Below are 22,683 nucleotides of genomic sequence, written 5' to 3' on the forward strand. Positions count from 1 at the left end.
CACGACCATGGTCCAGAAAAGGTGAGTCACAGTTGCTATATCAGGTAACAAGTTGATTTAAGGAATTATTTTGAAGCACAAACCTGTAGAAAATCTTTTTTTTTTTCAAAGCGACTACTTCTTCTCTCAACCTGAATATACTGGAATTTTCTTTATCACCTTTTGTAGCTCTCACCTGTTTCCACCTAGACATTAATCACAGGACGTTACACCATAATGTCGTCATTATAACCTGACTAATGTCTTTACATCTGGCTTACGCAACTAATAACAGATGGTCTGTGTCTCTGCACAGGTAGTTTTATTCTTTTTGTGATGCAACTGAATTTCTTATTGTTAATATGTATGATACCAAGCATCCACCTGAGCGTTCAGGCTTCTGGTATTCTCAGTTGGAAACCTGCCAAACCTGAGGGAAGCTCTTGCACAAAGATAAAGGTCTCTTTAATCACATGACATCCGGCCCAGCGTGTCACAGCCTGGCTGGTTAGATAAGGGACATAAGATATCTGTTATTCAGTTAAGATATTTACACTGTGAGAAATAATTTACTGTACATTGCTGAAAGACAAAAAAAAGTTGAGGACCCCTGAGTTTGACAAGACAAAATCTTTAAGACTTATGTGTACACATAAGGTTGCTATTTGACATAAGTTAAACATTATGTAATGTCCTCACCTACAGTTAGAATCTGCTGCTGTTATTGTTTCAGAGCACAATGAACACACTCTGAGGAAGTCTGCAGGAATTCCTGGTTCAGAGCTCAGCGCAAAGAGCTTTTACTCTGTCACAGCTTGAGGAGAGGAGGCAGTTCCTGAGGAGCAGGAGGAGGGACTTAATAGCTGGACTTGCTCTATATATGACCAGTGAGCAGGGAGGACTACCTCTGATGTTGGGAGCCCTTCAAACTCCCAATGTCTCTCTCATAGCTGCTGAGTCAGACTGTTGAACCGTGCAGAGCTGGTACTTTGTGGATTCCAGGGGACGTGGGTAAGAACAGCTGTTTTTTTTTTTTAAGTTTGGTGATGGAAGAGTCTATATCTTACTTTATTTGTTTTTGACTTCTAAAGAAAATGAAATGAAAAGCTTGAACTTTCTGTGGTTAAAAAGTGAAACCACATTTAATCTGAAGCTTCTTTTGTTTTGGACAGAAAAGTCTTGTCAAAGCCAAAAAGTGAGGGAATAAGTGTGTGTTCTGCAGCGTCGGCCCACACCCTCCTGATAAAACGGGATTACATCTCTGATTACCTTTGAACACAGTTGTTACAATGTTTTACAAAAAGTAGGCCTGTGTGTCAATGTCAAGGTTTTCAAGTCTGAACATTACCCTCACACGTAATCCTGCATTACAGCTACAGAAACAGTTACGTAACCTCATTCATTCCTGTTTTATTATCACTGAGACTGTGTCAAGAATTCACCACAATGAGAAAGATTAAGATTCTCTGTATTGCTTGACAGCACAGAGGTAATTTGCTCTGTGCTGTTTTAGGGTCTTAAATTATTTTCTTCCAGGCACTAAATCAAAAGGTTGACTGGGCTGCCAGCAGCTGCAGGTACACAGGACTATAACACTTTCACACAAGTGGGTGTAACTTCATGATCAACATTACAACATGTCACAATCACGAGGCATTCCTTGATAAAAGAATTCACTTTTATCTGCCAATGTAAATCAATGTCAATCAATCAATTTCACTTTTCTAATCCACATTTATTTCATCATCCATGTATGGATTTGCTGTGTGAATCAATCAATATCAACCTTCGTGACTCATGAAATGAACAGTGACATCATTAGAATTGGAACTCCAATGATTAATTGAGTGATAAGAAAGTTAATTAGCAGCTATTTTTTTTGTTAAGTAATTAGTTGCCAAAGTCATTTTTCAAGCAAAAAAGGACAAAATGTACCGAGTTTCAGCTGATGTGAGAATTCGCTAATTTTATTTCATTTCATCAATAGCTTATACCAAAGAGAAAATGAGGTGTAACTTACAGTAGGTGGTTACTTTATTATAGGTACACCTGAACAGTCTAATGCAAACCAAACCAGCTGTTCTGCCATAAGGTGACACATACATTTATGATTCCTATAACATTGAGTTTTTGTTGACATTGTCACTGAGTTATCCTTGTGTTCAGATAGAAGATGATATAGCAGGACTGTTGTATTGGACTGCAGTAGAACCACTACCACTCACTAGCCTACCTATATAAATCCAATATTTAACATCAAATATTAATTTAAAATTAAATGGTTGTATAAAAACGGCTACTATTGTACCTAAATAACACTTCACTATCTCCTTCAGGGCAGGAAAGTAAATTTGCCAAAGGACTAAAAGCAGACTGTGAACAGTGAACAATGAAGCTACAGTATGTTGGGAGCTTTATAAAGTTTTATGCAGCTAATGTTTTTGCCTGTAGGGTAAGATAAGCAAACTGGCACTGTGTCATAAATGTAAAGTGAACGTTCGAGATCTTTAAAAAAGAGTCAAACATTTACAGTTTGGGCAGTTGCAGGCAGAGGTAATGCAGCACCGCATGACTGCTGTTGGAAATGTTTCAGTCCATTTCATATGAGCAGACATTTGTGTTACTTGTTGCTTCTCGTGGCCATGGCCACCTTGCATGCACTGAAAACAGTACACACCTTTTAGTCCACTGGGATTATAAATGACAGGACTATTTTTACCTGCATGGTCCTCACAAGCTATTGTGAAGAATGCTTCAATAACAGCTGATGATTTCCATCCCATGCACTGAAGCTAATTACTATTTTTTTTGACACTAAGTAACATGTGGCAATAATAATATACGGAATAGAACCATGTCTGTGATGCTCTCAGTGGAAGAATTAAAACAGTGAGCCGGTTTGTGAACTTTGTGGTTCAGTTCCTCTCTTACACCCTTTTTTCCGAGACTGATTATATTCACTCCTACAGGAGGAGATGACATCATGTATCACATAAAAATAGGCGCTAACCCTATCATCAGAAGGGGATGGAAAGAGCTACTAGTTTCCTCCTCCTGTTTTTTTGTATGTGATCATGTGACAGTGCTGGAAGTTTTCAAACATTTTCTGAATATCTTTTTAAATATTGTGATATGTCTCTATCTAAGGATATTAGGGCTCAATTCAGATTAAACTTCACTGATGTATTTACTGCTAATGAGGAACTGAGCCATCACGCTACTATGGAAAAAAGGATACACTATAGATAAGTACATAGCTTTAAGGTTGTATACTCTGTGTGACGCCCCTCTGTGAGCAGGTCTCTCCCTGCGGGAGCCTGATAGGTGGAGTTTGGTTGTCAGGAGGATTCTGCTCACCTGGTCCGGCTGCACTATATAACCTGGTGGCAGTCAGTCTCTCTCCCCTTGTTTTCACCCTGTTTGGGTTCGTTATGTTTTGTTTGCCTTTAGATTGATTTCCTTTTCAGTTGTATTAAATAAACTTATTTTTAGCTATAACTCGTGTGTGGTCTTCCCTTATTTGTCTGAACTTGAGCCGGGTTGTGACAAATTGTGGACTCGTCCAGGATCAATCAGTCTTGTGGTAATTTGGCCTGGTTCAGTTTGTGTTGGGCTACCACCTGTGGCGATGGAGGTTTGTCAGTTAGTGTGTAGGCATTTGGTGCTTCGGTATGTCTGCCCACTTGTCAAAATTCATCCGGGATGTGTCACACATGATTGCAGTAATATTATAGAATTTTTTTGTCTCTGTTTTGGTTGAAATTTGGAATGTGTTACTCCATTTTGCATTTTGGTTTAAGGTGTCTGTTCTGTTACTGGTGTTTTCTTCCGTTTTGTTTTGGTGCAGTCCTGTAGTCAGATTATTGCAACTTGATCTCTTGAGGTGGAAGTGGGTAGACCTATCTGCCCGGGATAACAACTGCGGCTTTCTTATGCATAGCAGGGACTTCCTGGACCCGCTGGTTTTCAGTGAATGAGGTCATTATTCATCAGTAGCTGCCTGATGACTAGTGTTGAGCTTACCTGTTAACCTAGGTTTGGGGGAAGACTTATGTTTTTTGGTTTTGTTGATGCACATTGGGATTCTGGGCTCTATTCCAGAAAGCAGCTTTAACAAACTGACCCTGAACTCTGAGTTTATGAACCCTGAGACAGGAAACTCAGTTTCCGTTTCCAGAACAGCTGATCTGAGTCAGTTCAATCAACTGAGTATGTTGACTCTGAGTTAACCGTGTGCATGAGGAATATGAAACGCGATCAATGGATCTCCGATTCACTATGGTAACGGTTAAAGAGCAGAGCCTCCATTTTAATCATACATCTTATTCAGCGTCGTCCACTAGACCATGTTATGTATCAGACTTTTATTCCCAAAACGGATGGAACCTTCTGTTTGTTAGATTATGTTTAGATATATTTATTCAGATATAACCTGATGCGGACCAAGTTGTGCTGCAGCAGAAGATGAAAATATAAATGAAACTGATCTGACAGAAGTTTCTAGATCCATGATTGTAACCTCAGATTCTGACCCAGGAACAGCTTGATGATTTTGGTGATTCTCAGTTGAAAAAGTGTCGAGGTTAAAGCTTTAAAAATCTTGCTCAGCACCTTCAATGACTTTATTTGAACATGTAGTAAATTTATATACATTGACTGAAATGCTGTGAAAACAGCTTCAGCAGCCGGTATTCAAAACCTCACTGTTAAACTACATTTAGCCCAGTTTTTAAATGTTAAAGTATTTTCAGCTGCATTACTGTCATCCTCACTCAGAAGTATCATCATCTACAGCGTGATATGACAGCTGTGATACGACTGTTCATCAGTGCAACCAATTAGAACATGAGAAATAATCCTTCATAGACCAGAGTCGTGTGTCTCAAGCTTCAGATTTCTTTTATTTTTTTTAGTGATGAATGTTCAGTAAATGTTTCAGTGCATAGGAGCTGATTGACAGTCTGACAGGTGTCTTAATGTCCACAGAGTCTCAGTGTTATAAAGACAGACAGGCAAATTTGAATTTGATCTGAGGATGAAGCCTCCATGTGTAATATTTGAGATCTCTGTCCTCACACTGACTGACTGATCATAAAAGAGGTCATGTTCGAAAACACAGGTCTTGGGTAGCCTAACAAACGAATGACAAATGGAGATTTTAATCTTCTCCCAATGTAAACTTCTTTAAATGAATGTCTCCGATCCGCAGTTTGACACAGACAGTATGAATGAGGAAATGATGTGCTGCGTCAGAAGCTTCTTAAATCACAGCAGGAGGGCGGAGACTGACAGAAACTCAGGGTTTGTTGAAGAAAACCTGCCAGTGAGCAGGTTAGCTTCACAGAGTGGGTTACAATGGTAACTGGCTGGTTGTCACCAGCTTATATAGTGCAGCTTAACCAGGTGAGATGAATCGTCCTGACGACCAAACTCCACCCATCAGGTTCCTGCAGGCAGAGGCCTGCTCTGAGCAAGTCGTCACATTTGGGATCTTGAAATCCTATATCCAACAAATTAATAATTTGAAATACTTAAAGTATTTTACTTTAATTTTTCATTTATTCTACACTGTCTGACAGTATCATGCATATTCAACAATAATATACTTATATAATATATATTCAACAGCAGTCATTTTGTTGCTAGATGTCGCCTAACAACAAAACATAACCATGGGTCATAATAACCTGCTGCACAGACAAACTATGGGCTCATTTTTTACAGGACAGTCTGTTTTTCATGGCTACACCTTTCCATCCAATGGAAATGTTCAAGATGTTCTGTTTATCATTTTATACACATCTCCACAAAATGTTACTGTTAGGATGTTTGGAAAAGAACAATAGAACATATAACATATAAGAAAGCAAGAACAATGCTGAGCAAATACATGTTTGTGTGGAAGAGATTTGACAAATATGAAACTTACTTTGCTTTTTCAGGACAGAGTTTCAAAGCTCTGGCCCCTGACCATAAAGGCCTGGGTACCTTTGGTCTTTATCCTGGATTTTGGAAAAACCTGAAGCATCCAAGGACCTGAGGCTGCCTACAGATCTTGGAAAATCAAGGTTTGTTATGTAGTTGGAAGATAGACCATGTTGTAAAACTTATCAGTGCCATTCAAATTCAGTTTCATTTTTATTTTGCTAGGCTACTAATGTAATATATAATTGAGGAATTCAGACTGAATGATGGAAAGGGAACAATTAATTTTGAAACTATGGGCTTAACTATGGGTCATTCAATTATGAATCCCACCCTTAGTAGTGCCCATACACAAATAATAAATGTACATACCTCTATATTGAATTTCCATATATGAATTATAATTAATAGGAAATGAATAAGAAAATCACATAAACATAGAACATTTTAAAACAATGTTGTTATGATAAAGAGTATTTCATATATGTTATAAACTTACATCTTCACATATCCAGAGGATGTATGTGATAATAATTGATCCTCTTTTAGGTGACACATATGGCAACATCACTCTTGTTATAGGGGCATGTATATCATATATTACATTTCTGTATGAGTATACCGCCATTTTATACACATATTTAATATACCAGCCCTGCAATAAAATTGTGCTGTGGTAGTGTTGTATTGTTTTACATTAAGAGAGGACATTACAGAGAGAAATGCTTGCCATATAAATTTACCTTCAACAATACAGATTAGAAACACATCTTGGTATAATACAACACAGTTCAGCAGACAAGTCCAAAACCACACCTTTCTAAAAACAAAATAAACATTATAATCTTAGTGGAGGTAGAAATTATTGCAGGGATGTTGAATTAGACTGCATTAATTTTAGCTAATGGAACCTGTTAAACTTGCAACTGACTACATTTATCTTTGATACAGTACCCAGATACTAACATTATGAACTTGTGAAAGAAAAGATTAGTAATGTAATTTACAGACAGTGCATGCAATATTCAAATCCAATTTAAGCAAATGTTTTTGTATTATAATGTTCTTTAGGCCAAGATGGACGGTCTACAAATAAAGCAAAATGGCCACACAGAAGTCCACAGACCTGTGGCTGGCATATTTCTGGAGAACACAAAGGAGAAGATAACCATATATCAAGCCATGAAAAAACGTATGCTTAAGGCAGGAACAGCATTAGCCCTGCTTGAAGCACAAGCTGCCACAGGGGGCATCATAGACCCAAAAAATAACAGAGTACTTCCTGTTGCAGACGCTGTTAAAGAGGGAGTAGTTGGACCAGAGATGAAAGAGAAACTCCTCACGGCAGAGAAAGCCATCAGTGGCTATGTAGACCCCTACACCAAGCAAACAATATCTGTATTCCAGGCAATGCAGAAAGATTTAGTTCCAAGAGATTATGGATTGAGGCTTCTGGAAGCACAGATAGCCACACAAGGCCTGTTTGATCCCACTCAGAAGTCAAATATTTCAATTGAATCAGCGATTCAAAAGGGCTACTATGAGAAAGGTTTGCTCAACGACCAGATGTCAGAGCTCAAAGTGTTCTACCATCCAATTTCACAAGAAAATCTCAGCTACCAGAACCTCCTAGAGAAATGTACTGTGGAGCCCGGCACAGACCTGCTGCTCCTTCCTGTTTGCATCACCTTCAAAGGTCTGCGAAGAGGCATTTCCTCCATTCAGCTCTTTGAATCAAAGATCATTGACAAAGGAACATTTGATGACCTACAGAAGGGAAAGACCACAACACAGGATGTGTTGCTGATGGAACAAGTTAAAGAATACCTGGTGGGCAAAGCCAGTATTGCAGGAATTGCGCTACTCTCAACCAATCAGAGAATGAGCATTTATGAAGCCATGAAACAACGCATACTCATGCCTGGAACAGCACTTATTCTACTGGAGGCACAAGCTGCAACTGGATTCATGATTGATCCTGTCAAAAATAAAACCTACACTGTGGACGAGGCCGTCAAAATCAAACTTGTTGGCCCAGAATATCATGCAAGGCTGCGTTCAGCTGAGAAAGCAGTAACTGGATACAAAGACCCATACACAGGTGAGACTATATCCCTGTTTCAAGCACTGTCAAAAGACCTCATCGTTAAGGATCATGGGATCCGACTGCTTGAGGCGCAAATTGCTACAGGTGGAATAGTAGACCCAGTCAACAGTCACAGACTTCCAACTGAAGTGGCCTTCAAGAGAGGTTACTTTAATGAGGAAATGAATGCCATACTAGAGGATCCAGGGGATGACACAAAAGGGTTTTTTGATCCAAACACCGAAGATAATCTTACCTATCTTCAGCTGATGGAACGGTGTGTCACTGATCCAGTCACTGGACTGTGCCTCCTCCCACTCAATGGCAAGTCTGGCAGCTTGAATTTCAACTTCATTGACTACCAAAGTAAAATGGCCCTAAAAAATGAGAAGGTGAAAGTGACATGTGGAAAGTACATGGGAATGACAGTATCTCTGTGGGAACTGCTGATGTCAGAATACTTTGATGAACAGCAGAGGCGAGACATCATTCAGAAGTATAGAGAGGGGAAGCTCACTATCAAAATGACAATTACAACAGTTATGGAAGTCATAGAGAAGTCTGTAAAAACAACTAAAGTTGTCTTTGAAGGCATCAGAGGAACTGTCACGGCCAGTCAGCTTGAGGAGGCAGACATCATAACTAAAGACGTCTTGGAGGATCTGACAAAGGGAAAAAAGTCAGTGAAAGAGGTGATGGAAGATGAAAATGTAAATGTGTACTTGCAGGGGAAAGACAGTATTGCAGGTATCCTGCTTCCTGATTCTCAAATCATGACCATCTACCAGGCTAGACAGAAAGGAAAGCTGATGCCAGGAACTGCTCTCATTCTGCTTGAGGCACAGGCAGCAACAGGGTTCATTATTGACCCTGTTGGAAACAGGAAGTTTTCAGTGGATGATGCTGTCAAAGCAAAAATTGTGGGGCCTGATATCTGTCAAAAACTGCGCTCAGCAGAGAAAGCAGTCACTGGGTACAAAGATCCATATGACGGTAAAATAATCTCCTTGTTCCAAGCAATGCAGAAAGACCTCATCCTACAAGATCATGGAATTCGGCTCCTGGAAGCACAAATTGCCACCGGTGGGATCATTGACCCAGTGAACAGCCATCGGATTCCTATCCATGTGGCCTACAAGAGGGGGTACTTCAATGAGCAAATGGATCAGATCCTGAGGGATCCAAGTGATGATACCAAAGGTTTTTTTGACCCCAACACTCATGAGAACCTGACATACTTGCAGCTCATGGCCAGATGTGTCACAGATCCCAGTACAGGTCTGTGTCTCTTGCCACTCAAAAGCAAAAGTAATAAAATTCACATTGATGATAATCTTTGTGAAACATTCAAAACAACAGTTACAGTTAAGTATGGAAGGTTCGAGGGCAAGCACACAACACTGTGGGATCTTATCAATTCAGAGTATCTGTCAGAGGACAAACGACAGGAGTTTTTTAAGCTCTTCAAATCAAGAAAAATCACAATAGAGCAACTCATCGTCACCATTTTAGAGATCATTGAAAATAAGGAGATAAAACAGCAAGCAGGGTTGAACTTTGAAAGTCTCAGAGGCAAGGTCTCTGTTGTGGATCTTCGGGAGGTTGGAATTGTGAATGAAACAACCTACAACAGTTTGATCGATGGAAAGCTGACAAGCACTGATGTACTGAAAATGGATAGCGTGAGAGACTACCTACAAGGAAAAAGTTGTGTAGCTGGTGTGATTCTGCAACCCTCCAATCAGAAGCTAAGCATCTATGAGGCACAAAAAATTGGTATTGTTACACCTGGCACTGCCCTTTGCCTCCTTGAAGCACAAGCAGCCACAGGGTTCATTGTCGACCCTCTGAAAAACAAAAAGTTTACAGTGGAACAAGCTCTCAGAGAAAAGATAATTGGTCCACAGATGTATGAAAAGCTGTTGACTGCAGAGAGAGCAGTCACTGGTTACACAGATCCGTACAATGGTCAAAAGATCTCACTTTTTCAAGCCTTGAAAAAGGATCTAATTGTCAAGCAGCATGGCATCCGTTTACTTGAAGCCCAGATCGCTACAGGTGGTATCATTGATCCCTTGATGTGTCTACATCTACCCCTTGAGGTTGCATACAAGAAAGGATATTTTGATGCAGAACTCAATCAAATCCTGACAGACCCATCTGACGACACAAAGGGTTTTTTTGACCCAAAAACAAAAGACAATCTGACATACATGGAGATGTTGGGCAGGTGTGTAAGAGATAAGGAAACAGGACTGTTTCTCCTGCCACTGGATGACAAACCTGGAACAAAGGCAGAAATGTATACTGACACAGAAATAAAAAAAGAGTTCGAAAAGACAGGTCTGAGCATATCAGTAGGACGCTACTCAGGAAAATCAGTTTCTCTATGGGACCTGATTCACTCTGGGTACTTCACCGAGGAACAGCGGCTTGATTTAATTGAAAAATACAGAGCAAAGAAGATTACCACACACACCATAATCACACTCGTGATTTCCACCATTGAGCAACTGGAGAAGAGTAAAACTCTCAAAATGATAATGGGTCTGAGAAAGCCTGTCTCTGCAACTACACTAATGGATTCTGATATCCTCAATGCAGATACATTCAAACAAGTTAAAGAAGGAACACTCACTTTTGAGGCAGCAACCCAATGTGAATCTGTGAGAGGATACCTGAGGGGAACCGGAAGCATTGCTGGAATTAAGCGTCATCCCTCCAAAACAGTAATGAGCATATATGAGGCAAAAAGGGAAAATCTGTTAACACCAGGCATTGCACTTCTACTGCTTGAAGCGCAGGCTGCAACAGGATGGGTGATTGATCCTCTCAAAAACAAATTCTATACTGTTGATGAGGCAGTGGGAGAGAAAGTAATTGGACCAGATGTACACGAGAACCTTCTCTCTGCTGAACGAGCTGTCACCGGCTATCAAGATCCATATACAGATGCAAAAATTTCACTATTTGAAGCCATGAATGAACAGCTTATTCAGAAAAGTGATGGCAGCTGTCTTCTTGAGGCACAATTAGCAACTGGAGGAATCATTGACCCAAAACAAAGCCACAGACTACCTGTCCACATAGCTATTAAAAAGGGATATCTTGATGAAAAAATGAGCAAAATTCTGTTGAACCCCACTGATGATGCAAAGGGATTCTTTGACCCAAATACCAAAGACAAGATCTCTTACCACCAGCTGATAAAACAATGTGAGAAAGATCCTGAAACTGGGCTACTTCTTCTACCCTTGTATGAAGAGGAGTGCCATGTATTTCACACAGATGAACAAATAGAGATTGCATTCAAAAACAAAACTGTTGCCATGCATGCAGGAAAATTTAAAAATAAGGTAGTGACATTGTGGGAAGTACTGCTCTCTGAATACATATCAGAGCAAAAGAGGAAGCAGCTCCTACAGCAATACAAGACAGGAGCCATGAAAATGGAGGAGATCATTGAAATACTCACAGTTATCATTACAGAGGTATCAACCAAAGAAAAAAAGTTCAAAGGACTAAGGAAGCAGGTTTCAGCCAGTGAGTTGTATGAATCAAAAATAATCTCAAAGGAGCTCTTTACGCAGATTATAAAGGGGGAAATCACTGACGAGAAAATTAAGAAAATGGAATCAATTCAAAAATACCTTGGAGCTACAAACTGTATAGCAGGAGTCAGAGTTGAATCTACAGAGAAAGTTATGAGCATCTATGAAGCCAGAACCAAAGGCCTGATTGCTCCTGGCACTTCTCTTGTGCTGTTGGAAGCACAAGCAGCGACTGGTTTTGTCATTGACCCAGTCAACAACAAGAAACTTTCAGTAGAGGAAGCTGTGGCTCAAGGAGTGGTTGGCAGTGAGTGGAAAAACAAACTGCTTTCAGCAGAAAGGGCCGTAACAGGATACAAAGATCCCTACACTGGAAACACAATTTCTTTGTTCCAAGCTTTGAAAAAAGATCTCATTGTGAAAGATCATGGAATTCGTCTCCTTGAAGCGCAAATTGCAACAGGAGGAATAATTGATCCAGTCTACAGTCATCGAGTGCCAGTACAGGTGGCATATCAAAGAGGTTACTTTGATGAGGAAATGAACCAGATCTTGTCTGATCCTGATGATGACACCAAGGGCTTCTTTGATCCCAACACCAAAGAGAACCTAACCTATCTCCAGCTGGTGGAGAGATGTGTCACAGACCCAAAAACAGGCCTTAACTTATTGTCCATTGTAAAGAAAGGCGAGTTTTATTTCTTTGTTGATGAGGCTACAAAACTCATTCTGAAATCTACAACAACAACCAAAGCAGGAGGGAAATACCAAGGAACAACAGTGTCTCTGTGGGATCTGCTCTACTCCAAATACATCACTGAGGAGAAGAGGAGAGAGCTTGTGCAACAGTACAAGTCTGGGTCAATCACAATTGGTCATCTTTTAGAGATTATCCTGACAATCATTCAGCAACAAACAAAATCAGACAGCAACACAACAAAAACTACTATCACCACAACTACAGTCACAGAGACATGTGAAGTTCCAAACCTTCCATGGAATCAGGAAGGAAGTCAGTGCTACTGAGCTGCTAGAATCAAAAATCATCACTGAGGAACTCTACAAAGATCTTAACTCTGGAAAAGTCACAGTCACGGAAGTGAGCGAAATGGTTTCAGTAAGCAAGTACCTTGAGGGGACCAACAGCATTGCAGGGGTGTACGTGCAGTCTACCATGGAGACCCTGAGTATCTACGAAGCCAAAAGTAAAGGCCTGCTGACTCCTGGTACTTCTCTGGTTCTGCTGGAGGCCCAAGCTGCCACTGGCTTTGTCATTGATCCAGTGAACAACAAGAAACTTTCAGTAGAGGAAGCTGTGGCTCAAGGAATGGTTGGCAGTGAGTGGAAAAACAAACTGCTTTCAGCAGAAAGGGCCGTAACAGGATACAAAGATCCCTACACTGGAAACACAATTTCTTTGTTCCAAGCTTTGAAAAAAGATCTCATTGTGAAAGATCATGGAATTCGTCTCCTTGAAGCGCAAATCGCAACTGGAGGAATAATTGATCCAGTCTACAGTCACAGAGTGCCTGTACAAGTGGCATATGAAAGAGGTTACTTTGATGAGGAAATGAACCAGATTTTGTCTGATGCTGATGATGACACCAAGGGCTTCTTTGATCCCAACACCAAAGAGAACCTAACCTATCTCCAGCTGGTGGAGAGATGTGTCACCGATCCCATCACAGGCCTTAGCTTACTCCCCTTGCACAGGTGAGGGAAAGGAAATCTTCTTAAATGATTATTCTTGTCTTTTTCCCAGTATCTGATTTTTTACTAACTACTGATGCTAGTAGTAACAAAATAACTTCACCGCATTTGTTTTAGAGTTTCAGTTTTAGTCAAGCCAAGGCTGTTCTCAAAGAAATATGGAGAAAAATACTGTATTGTGCTGAATACTTTTCCTTGCTTAAAAAATAGAGAGCAAGAGATGAATTTCCTACTCTATCACAGGAAGCAGTGTTTTGTTTCAAGGTTTTGATCACCATGCGGATTAAAGTCCCTTTGAAACAGCAAGCACTTTTATTGGTTTTCATCTCTATTTTTACTTAATTCTGATCATCTTTGACTACATACGACAGTAACTGGTATAAAAACATTTTGGATTCATGATACTTTTCCTTGGTTAATGTTACTTCATGTCATTTGTGGCATCCATGGGTTTTACTGTTTCCACACAGTTGTAACTAGATGGGTTCAGCCTAACCTGCTTTCACATCACATATAGAAGCTCAACTTAATTATGTTGTACTGTACTTGGGCAAAAACCTTCCTTTACACACAAATACATTGTGTGTCTTAAATAAGTGAAATGTGACTACAATGAATATAGTTTTGCATTGCCTGTTTTGACTTACCCTGGGAGCAAACCATGCATTTGTTTTTTTTCTACACTTTTACAACATTCATTGCTCAAATTGTTTCATTGTGCAGCCCAATAAATAAATGAGATATGAATACTATATCTTGTGTTGTCTTTTTTTTTTTTTTTTCCAATTGTTTGATTTGTTTCAAATTGGTATCTATCTGGTCATTTTGGTTTACACAGGATATACAGGATAAGAATTTCATGAAGTCCAGCCAAAGCATCCTGATTAGTTTCAATTCAACAATAAAGCAAATCATAAATAAACACGTTTAGTTTTCAAAAAATGGGAAATGTCTTTTATGAAACGTACATGGATACTTGAATGAACACTGCAAGACATATTTTCAACTTTATAGTGACATGTTGAACATTTTATTATTTCAAATATTTATTGACAAACTTTTGTTTGGAATTATGGTAACTTAAAAAAAGACTAAAATATGAAAATCCAAGAAATCCCGGTATAGACAATTAAATGTCCCTGTAGGTTTATGATTGAGGTGATTCATATAAATGTGTTCTAACTGACATTCATACAGCACCAATATGTTTTCTCACTGGATTCCTAGCCCCTAGCTTTCTAGCAATAAGGAGTGTATTTGCTTCCGTTTTGTTTGAACAACAACGCTACCGGTCAAAGGTTTTTAGAACACCTCCATTTTTCCAGTTGTTACTGAAATTTAGAGCGTAATAAATCAGTGTACTCTGATATTAAAGGCTAGGACAAATAAATAATTAAGATTTAAGAATCATACAATCTTAAATTCTAAATCCTTTTCGACTCATCTAGCAGCACAACACACCTGTGGCGTTCTTTTCTACAATGGAAATGAAACGTTGTTTCTAAAGTTTGTTGCAACACTGTGTGTGTAATCAACAAAAGTTGGTGCTTAATTTACTTCAATTTCTGCAGGAAAGCTGGAAGTTTAGCAATTCCTTAATCCCTGAGATCCCTATGAAATTTAGATGATTTTTCACTTTTTGGTAACATAGTTTTATTGTATTTTACCTTGGAAGTTTACCACTTACTTTTGCACCATTTAAAGTTAGTTGCTGGACCTGAGCTGCTGAAATTTTGATAAAAACTAGAAAAATGGGTTGTTCTAAAACTTTCTGACCAGTAGTGTACATATAAAGCAATATATACACTACAACAACAACACCTGAGGGTAAAATAACCAAATTACTTAAACAACATAATCCATGGACAGGAGTATTTAAAGACATTTCAGGTGGGCTTTGTAAATTCAGTTTATGATTTCCGGAATGAAATGAATATCTGAACTACTACAATTTTTCCAGCAGCTGGCGAATGTCTTCTTGGCCACGGTAAATTCTCTTAATTCCTCTGGGAAGATAACGGCAGCATGAGAGGTTGAGGTAGCTAAGAGCTGTCATTTGGCTGATGACTGACCTGAAAAAATAAAAAAAGTTATATAAGAAATCACAATGTTAAAGTTGCAGAACTCAGGATTTACAAATGTGAATGCTTGATTCATGCTCAGTTCTGTATACGTGCAGATTCTCTCTTAAAAGTGTTGGTTCGTAGTTTATTAGACCGAAGTGGAGGGAAAATCATACACATGTACCTAAGGGCAGATGGTGTGATCCTTGTCCCACTAAGGTTGAGCGAACGCAGGGTATCTGCTTCTGTTGTCCCAGCAAGGTAACTCATTGCTATCTCCAAGTCCTCCTCAGTGAAGAGCTGATTTGCAATGTCAAGCTGCTGCAAAGTCTGACTCCACTTTTGGGTCACCACGTGAAGTCCCTTCTTCAGTGACGACAACCCGACATGGCTGCTGAAGTACTGTCCCCAAAACAGACACTCAAGCTCTGCCAAATGAGGAAAAAAAGAGGGAAGAAATTGGGTTTTTCGAATATAAATATAGACCATTGATATCACAAACACAGCTGGGTATGTTATTTGTAAATCCAGAATAATTACTCTACATTTACATATTAAAAAATGTAGTCAAAGTAAGTATTTCTGTGCCACTAATAATGTTTCTAACTTTTCAAAACAACAAGCTTTTCATGGGATCCAATTACATTTCATTTCAAATCCTATTTAAGTAACTTTATAACCCAAAATTGAACAAAGGGAAAGCATAAATCTCATGTGTTAGGCGTACCAAGGCAGGGCAATGTCGCAAGACCAGATGGTGTTATTCGTGAACAGCCTCGCAAGTCCAGCACCCGCAGCTTCGTGGAGCTGAACAGGATGTCCAACAAATCTTTGTCGGTCATGTAGGAATAAGACGTGGTCGCGATACACAGCTCCTCCAGTAATGGGAAGCCCGCCGCTGAATCGGCTCCGCTACGCGTCGTCTTGTGCAGAGGTCTGACATTCAGCATTCGGAAGGTCTAATGGGAATTACAATAGATGTACAATAGAAGTACATCAATGCGTAAGGCCATGCACAAGGGTCATGGTGTGTGCAAGACATTCACAGTAGACAAAATATTCATTATCAATTAATATGATGAGTAGAATCATCAATCAAATTCAAAACAAATAAAAAACGGTAAAAGTGAAAATGTCCATGATATTTTGTCATAGCTCAAGGTAACATCTTCACATGTCTTGTTTGACAAACAAAAAAAACACAAAACATCAAGTTTTCTCATTTATTTATTTAAGCCTTGAAGATCATTGAGGTTTCCCTCATTTGTAATGATGTTGAGACACATAGAAATACACAGTTAATACACAGAGTTAAAAATTATTTTTAAAAAATAGGGCTGCACAATTTTATCGAAAAAATAATTGAAATCTCAATATAGCTGAGTGCAATATCCAAATCACAGGAGCTGCAATTTTTTTGATGAAGGTAAAATGTGTCACATTGTTGTGCATTATTAGCACCATCAGTGTTGTGGTGCTACAGAGACGCTCCAGCCACCACATCATATTCTCCAGATGTAACGGAACATGTTTGTTTGGTACAAGTCCAACAACAATCACATCATCATCATTTTTTAAATTTTTTTTCAGCAAAAAACAAAAAAACATGCAAAAACCACCACTCCACCTGAACTCGCAATATCTGCCAAAATAATCATAATGGGATTTTATTTTGCATATCATGCAGCCCTTAAAAAAAAAAAAAATCAACTTAAATTTATCATTGCCATTCAGATGTATATCAAATAGTCAACAGTTGCTTCAGCAAAGAGAACTGAAAATTTAGATTTTTTTACCTTGAGTTTGGGGCATGCCATCTGTAGCGCCTGGATATAGACAGAAAGTTCACAGTCTTTACTGTCAAGCTTTGTGTTGATCTCTAGCAACTCCAGATCCGGACAGTGTCCTCTCTGGAAAATAAAATACAGTGTGTTATTATGTGCACTCAGTTCATTTGTGCTGACTGGCTTTGACAGTGTGTAACGCTCTAGAAAGAGGGGCTTACACTTATGGCAGTCAGAAGTCTGTCATTCTTCAGTCCATGAGTGAACCAGATTTGCTTGATCTGGCTCCCATGATGTTCTAGGTACTCCAGGAGTCCCTCAACCTGAAACTATAGCAAAAAAACAAGAAACAAGTTTTCAACAAATGTTAAACTCTATATTTAACCAAGTCTAGGCTGGAAATAAACATTCATTCATTCATTTTCTACCGCTTATCCTCTAGTAGGGTCGCGGGGGGGCTGGAGCCTATCCCAGCATCTTTTCGGGCGAGAGACGGGGTACACCCTGGACAGGTCGCCAGTCCATCGCAGGGCAAACACATAGAGACAGACAACCATTCACACTCACAGCCACACCTATGGTCAATTTAGAGTATCAAATTAGCCTAGTCCCCATGTTGCATGTCTTTGGACTGTACGGAGTACCCGGAGAGAACCCACACTCGCACGGGGGAGAACATGCAAACTCCACACAGAAAGATCCTCCCACGGCCGAGCCGGGACTCGAACCCGGAACCTTCTTGCTGTGAGGCGACAGTGCTAACCACTGCACCACCGTGCAGGAAATAAACACCCGCTGGGAAATATTGGCCTTGGATGACTAGCCATAATTTAGAGAACACACACTATACTAAACCTGAAGCTGTAAGGTGAAAAGTTGTCAGCAGCCAATGAATGTTAGAAAGCCACTATGGTAAGACCATGAAACTAACCTGTAGTCTGTGTTCTGCATTTTCTACAAGAAATGCTTGCTTCACTTGTCTGTGACGTACCTCTGAATACTGGAAGTTTATGCTCTGCAGAGAGCGACAGTGCAGACCAAGGCTTTGGAAGGCGCCCACTGTCAGGCCTGTGCAGTAAGAGAGTTTGAGGGAGCGCAGCTGAGGGCAGAACTGCGAAACCACCTAAAATTGATCACAACACAAAAGGAAAGAAAATTTCGGTAAGTACAATATGTTTACCCTGAAAAGTGGATTTAATTCTTAGCATATGGAAAAAGTGTTTTTTTTTCATTTATTGGGTAATATTTAAAAATATGTTAATATAAATGCTTGTATACAATTGCCTGTAATTTTTGGTTGTGAATCTCTTAATTTGAAACAAAACTCAACTCATGATTAGTTCCATTAGTGATTCATAGCTGATTGTTTTTTCAGTGATTTGTTTCATCTAAAAAATGTCATAAAAGAATGGGGGAAAGTGCCGCTAATTATTCTAATGTCAGTTTTATCCCAACTTATCAACCAAAGATTCACTTTACTATCATATGATGGAAACATTTCATAAATTATCAAAATAGTTTCCAGATTCATTTTCCATCGATTGATTAATCGACTATCTGTTTCCATTCTGAATCCCATTGAATAAAAATGTTGAAAAAGGTGTCAGGCCTTGATGACTTACCTCTACTGCGTGGTTAACGTTCTTCGTCCAGTGACAGAGAGAAAAGTCTCGCAGCTGAGAAAATCTAGAAAAAAGTCAAACTCTTTATTCCTTCTTTTCCAAAATAATAGTAAAAAATACAAGCACAAACTAACAATGTTTAGGTCAAACCTCTTCTTATAACTAATAACCTGTTTTCTGCCAGCCAGTTAACAGTGTCCTTAATCTTCTTCTGAGTTTTAGGGAGCTGGTTTTTCCCTGGTGCGATCCAGCAGAAACCCACAGTCACATCACGCCACAGCACCGGACTGGAGGCAGCAACGTTCCACAGTCGACAAACTCTCCCCACCCTGCACCAGAAACACACAGTAACCCAGCTGGATGATAAAGTTGAAATGAATATCATGATATTTTACATTATCATCATTATTTATAAAGAACAAAATCTATTTTTATGGTGTCTCTATATCACAAAATTAGAGCTCAAACAATCAATAGATTAATTGATCAACAGAAAATTAATTAAAACCTCACTGGTTCCACTTTTTTCAAATGTGAATATTTGCCTATATCCTTTCAATGCTATAGTGGTAAATTGAATATGTTTGGGTTTTCAAATGTTCAGCAGACTAAACAAGAACATTAGCTTGAAGTCTGTAAAATGCAATACAAATTTTATTACATTGTTTTATATTTTATGTATTTTATTATATTATTGTCTGACACTTTAAAGACCAAATGATCAATCAAGAAAATAATCAGCAGTTGTATGAAAATAATCAGCAGTTGCATTTGTAATCTTGAATCTACAAAATCAGATACAAAATAACTGATGTTCAAGGAAACGAAATGTGTAAAACTGTAAAGCACATGGCAAATCTATTTGTACACCATATTCTCATACACAAAGGTCATTCACTGCTCAACAGAAATAAAATAAGCATAATAAAAGTAAAAAACATGATAAGAAAACGGTATAAAACAGTATAAAAACACATTATAGAATAGATAATATCTCATTCAAGTGCAAGATTTAAAGATTAAATGAATGCAGAGGAGAACAGAGCAGTTTTTAGCTTCTTTTTTAAGCCAGTTACGATTTGGGCAGATTTGATTTGATCCCTTGGGAGCTAGGTCCAGCTGGTTACAGCAGGGGGCAGCACAGTGACTGAATGCCATTTCACCCTGGGCTCCACTAACTGACCAGCTCCTGCTGATCTAAGAGACCTGTTGGGCTCATATACATGGAATGAAATTTCAGGGCCTTAGTGACAATAAGTAAACCTTTAAAGTCAAATCTGTATCAGACTAGAAGTCAGTGTAAAGAACTGAGAACCTTGCCTTATGTGCTGCATATCAGTCACAGTGTCATCATTGTAGTTTATAAAATTCATTTGTAAGTTTAACTACATCAAATCAAACATCTGTTTCTTACCTGCATAAAAAGGGTACAGCACCATCTTGGACGACCACCATCTGAAAAATATTAATTAGCACCTCCTCAGGAAGACTTTGACCCCATCTGTGGTCCATTGCTTTCTGTGGCACAAACAGAGCAACATCCTCCTCCGTCTTTGTAACTGGATCATTTGCAGGTTTAGGTTTGGCACAGACTGTCTTTTTTTTCTTTATCTGGTTGCCTTTTAACTTTCTTTTAGTAAGCTTTTTCTTTTTGCTTCCCTTCTTCTGGGGCGTCCAGGCTGAACCATCGTACTGAGAGGTGGTGCTTGATATGACGAGAAGCATATCTTCCCCTTGATGGACAGTGTAGCCGAGCTGGGCGGGCCTGGAGACTCTTGCCTTTTTTTGCTTCTTTGATTTTGCATTTGTTGGCTTACGAGACTTCCTCTTCAAAGATGCCTTCTCTGACTTTGGTCCCTCTTCTCCTTGACCTGATAAATTTGAAGTACTGGGAACAGTATCTTCTTTTCTTTCACTGTGGGTTGAAGCTTCTGCTTCAGAGGAATCCATCGTGTGCTGCTATGTGGTCTTTATAATGAGCGTCATTCCAAGAAAACGATTCATCGGAAGAGTAGTGACATATCAGCATCTGAAAATAGAATCAGAGTAAAATCAGTTAGTATCTGTGTGGGTAATCTCATCTCTCCAGTGTGAATAAAATGTCATATTAGTACATAATGAATGAGGAGGAATGCAACAGAGTGGACGGGGAGAAAATATATACAGTGGAGTAAAACATGACATTACAATCATATATATATATATATATATATATATATATATATATATATATATATATATATTGTAAATTGTACATAAAGGCACATATTCCTCTGCAAAGTTGGGGCTACAGGTGTTAAGCACAATGTCATGCACAGCTGTACGATCTAGTGCAATACAGCTGCACTAGGTCAGGTACCTGCAGGTACAATATGTGATGAGGAGTTGTCGTGTAATTATTGCATGAGACAAAACTGAAAAAAATAAAATAAAATCCAAACACAGAGAATTTTAATTAACTTTTCAAATCCAGTGATCTAACGAGAGAATTTGATTTAAACAACATAGTAGATGGTTTTGAGAGAGAATATTTGATTCAAGGTGCAGTTCATATGTAATTTTAGGAACAGCACATAACTCAGGCTCTATGGTCAGCAGGTTTGTTGATTAATTTACATATTTGTGCGCTCACTTACAGCTTTTGTGTGTACGTGACAACTACTGGTTCAGGCATGATGGAGGTGGCAGACAAATGGTTTGGTTGGAAAATGCATGGTTTTGATTCAAAAAAAGTAAGGCATGGCAACTTTATTTGTATAGCACAATATCATACACTGAAGCAAAAAAAAAAGTATAATGACAAATCAGTATAAAATCACAGATTAAATAGATAATATCTCATTAAAGTGCAAGATTAAAAAAATAAATGAAGGCAGAGGAGAACAGAGCAGTTTTAAGATTCTAGCAGTAGTCTATGATTCACGTGTCTCTTTTTATTTTTCCTTGCAGGTAATCAATCCTGTTATGAAACATTTCTGTATAAATGAGGCTATATCTATGGTACACACAGATATATAGTTCACTTGTTGTATTCTGTGTAATGCAACCATATGGTTGTACACCCGCTGTATTATTTTACATTAATCATACTATATAATACAACATAATATATTATAATATTATATTATATATAATATAACATAATACGTGCACACTGAAACAGTAACTATAGTAAACTATTATTTAATTCCCAAATTAGTTTCTGATTACTTTTCTGTCAATAGCCAAACTGATAAATCAACTGATGATCGCTGCAGCTCTAAAGAGTGCTTTAACTTAAGGTGAAGATCTGAGTGCTTCTCCCATCATCAGGAATTTAGACCAGGAAACTGCGGGAGTTTGTATTTCATGTTAGCTATAAAATAGCTGTTTGTTGTCAGTGAACGTGCAGCATGTTGTTGAAAATGTGTCTTATACCAATTTACCCTTAACAAAAACTCTAATCTTATCGTTTTCCAGATGATGATTTGCCTGCACTCTTGTTTTGTTTCTAAACGGAAAACCAGACACAGCCATCCTCGTCGATTTTGAAGACTATCAAATAATATACAACATAATACCCTTTCAAGAACCAAGAACCCGTTCAGTGGTGTTAATTGTTAGTTAAACATTACTCTATCGACGGCAACGTTAATTTGTTAAATAAATGAAATTAGCTGATCGGGAAACGTTAACCATGCTAACCTGTGTTACAACTAGTTACTTTCCGAGTCACAATACAACAAAACGTAGCAGACAAACGGCACAGCAGCTATCGTTACGTTGACAACAAGTACTGATAAAACAATTAATAATTATTTTCTGGAATAAAGACGAGCAGCTGTTTTTCCTGTTTTTTACGTTACCTGGTGCTAGTTCACGTTAACGGCTGACTTCCTCCAGCCTCAGTAGCACACACACAATGCTTTCCACATCCTCGCTGTGATTGGAGGAGACTTCTACAAAAGCCCACCTTCTGTTAAA

The 22,683-nt window shown here is 38.7% G+C and overlaps 1 protein-coding gene and 2 pseudogenes across 2 annotated transcripts; 2 read left to right on the forward strand and 1 right to left on the reverse strand.

Moving 5' to 3' along the window:
- The first annotated feature begins 847 nt into the window (after positions 1-847).
- LOC111645639 (desmoplakin pseudogene) lies at positions 848-8,517 on the forward strand (annotated as a pseudogene). Its single transcript, XR_015436344.1, has 3 exons — positions 848-990; positions 5,922-6,047; positions 6,976-8,517. The product of XR_015436344.1 is annotated as a desmoplakin pseudogene (transcript).
- A 6-nt stretch (positions 8,518-8,523) lies between these two features.
- LOC147817468 (plectin pseudogene) lies at positions 8,524-14,003 on the forward strand (annotated as a pseudogene).
- A 247-nt stretch (positions 14,004-14,250) lies between these two features.
- Positions 14,251-22,643, reverse strand: fbxl6 (F-box and leucine-rich repeat protein 6). Its single transcript, XM_023394819.2, has 10 exons — positions 22,566-22,643; positions 20,135-20,749; positions 18,891-19,049; positions 18,721-18,784; positions 18,090-18,221; positions 17,320-17,427; positions 17,111-17,224; positions 16,042-16,273; positions 15,499-15,742; positions 14,251-15,323 (listed from the first exon to the last, which is right to left on the reverse strand). Exons 2-10 carry the CDS (start codon positions 20,668-20,670, stop codon positions 15,197-15,199), a joined length of 1,716 nt encoding a protein of 571 aa, XP_023250587.1. The 5' UTR covers positions 20,671-20,749; positions 22,566-22,643; the 3' UTR covers positions 14,251-15,196.
- Between the last annotated feature and the right edge of the window lie 40 nt (positions 22,644-22,683).

This window comes from Seriola lalandi, unplaced genomic scaffold (assembly GCF_002814215.2).
Source record: "Seriola lalandi dorsalis isolate HSWRI2012SDOR001 ecotype SW California unplaced genomic scaffold, Sedor1 jcf7180002054954, whole genome shotgun sequence".
In the NCBI taxonomy this organism is placed as follows: Eukaryota; Metazoa; Chordata; class Actinopteri; order Carangiformes; family Carangidae; genus Seriola; species Seriola lalandi.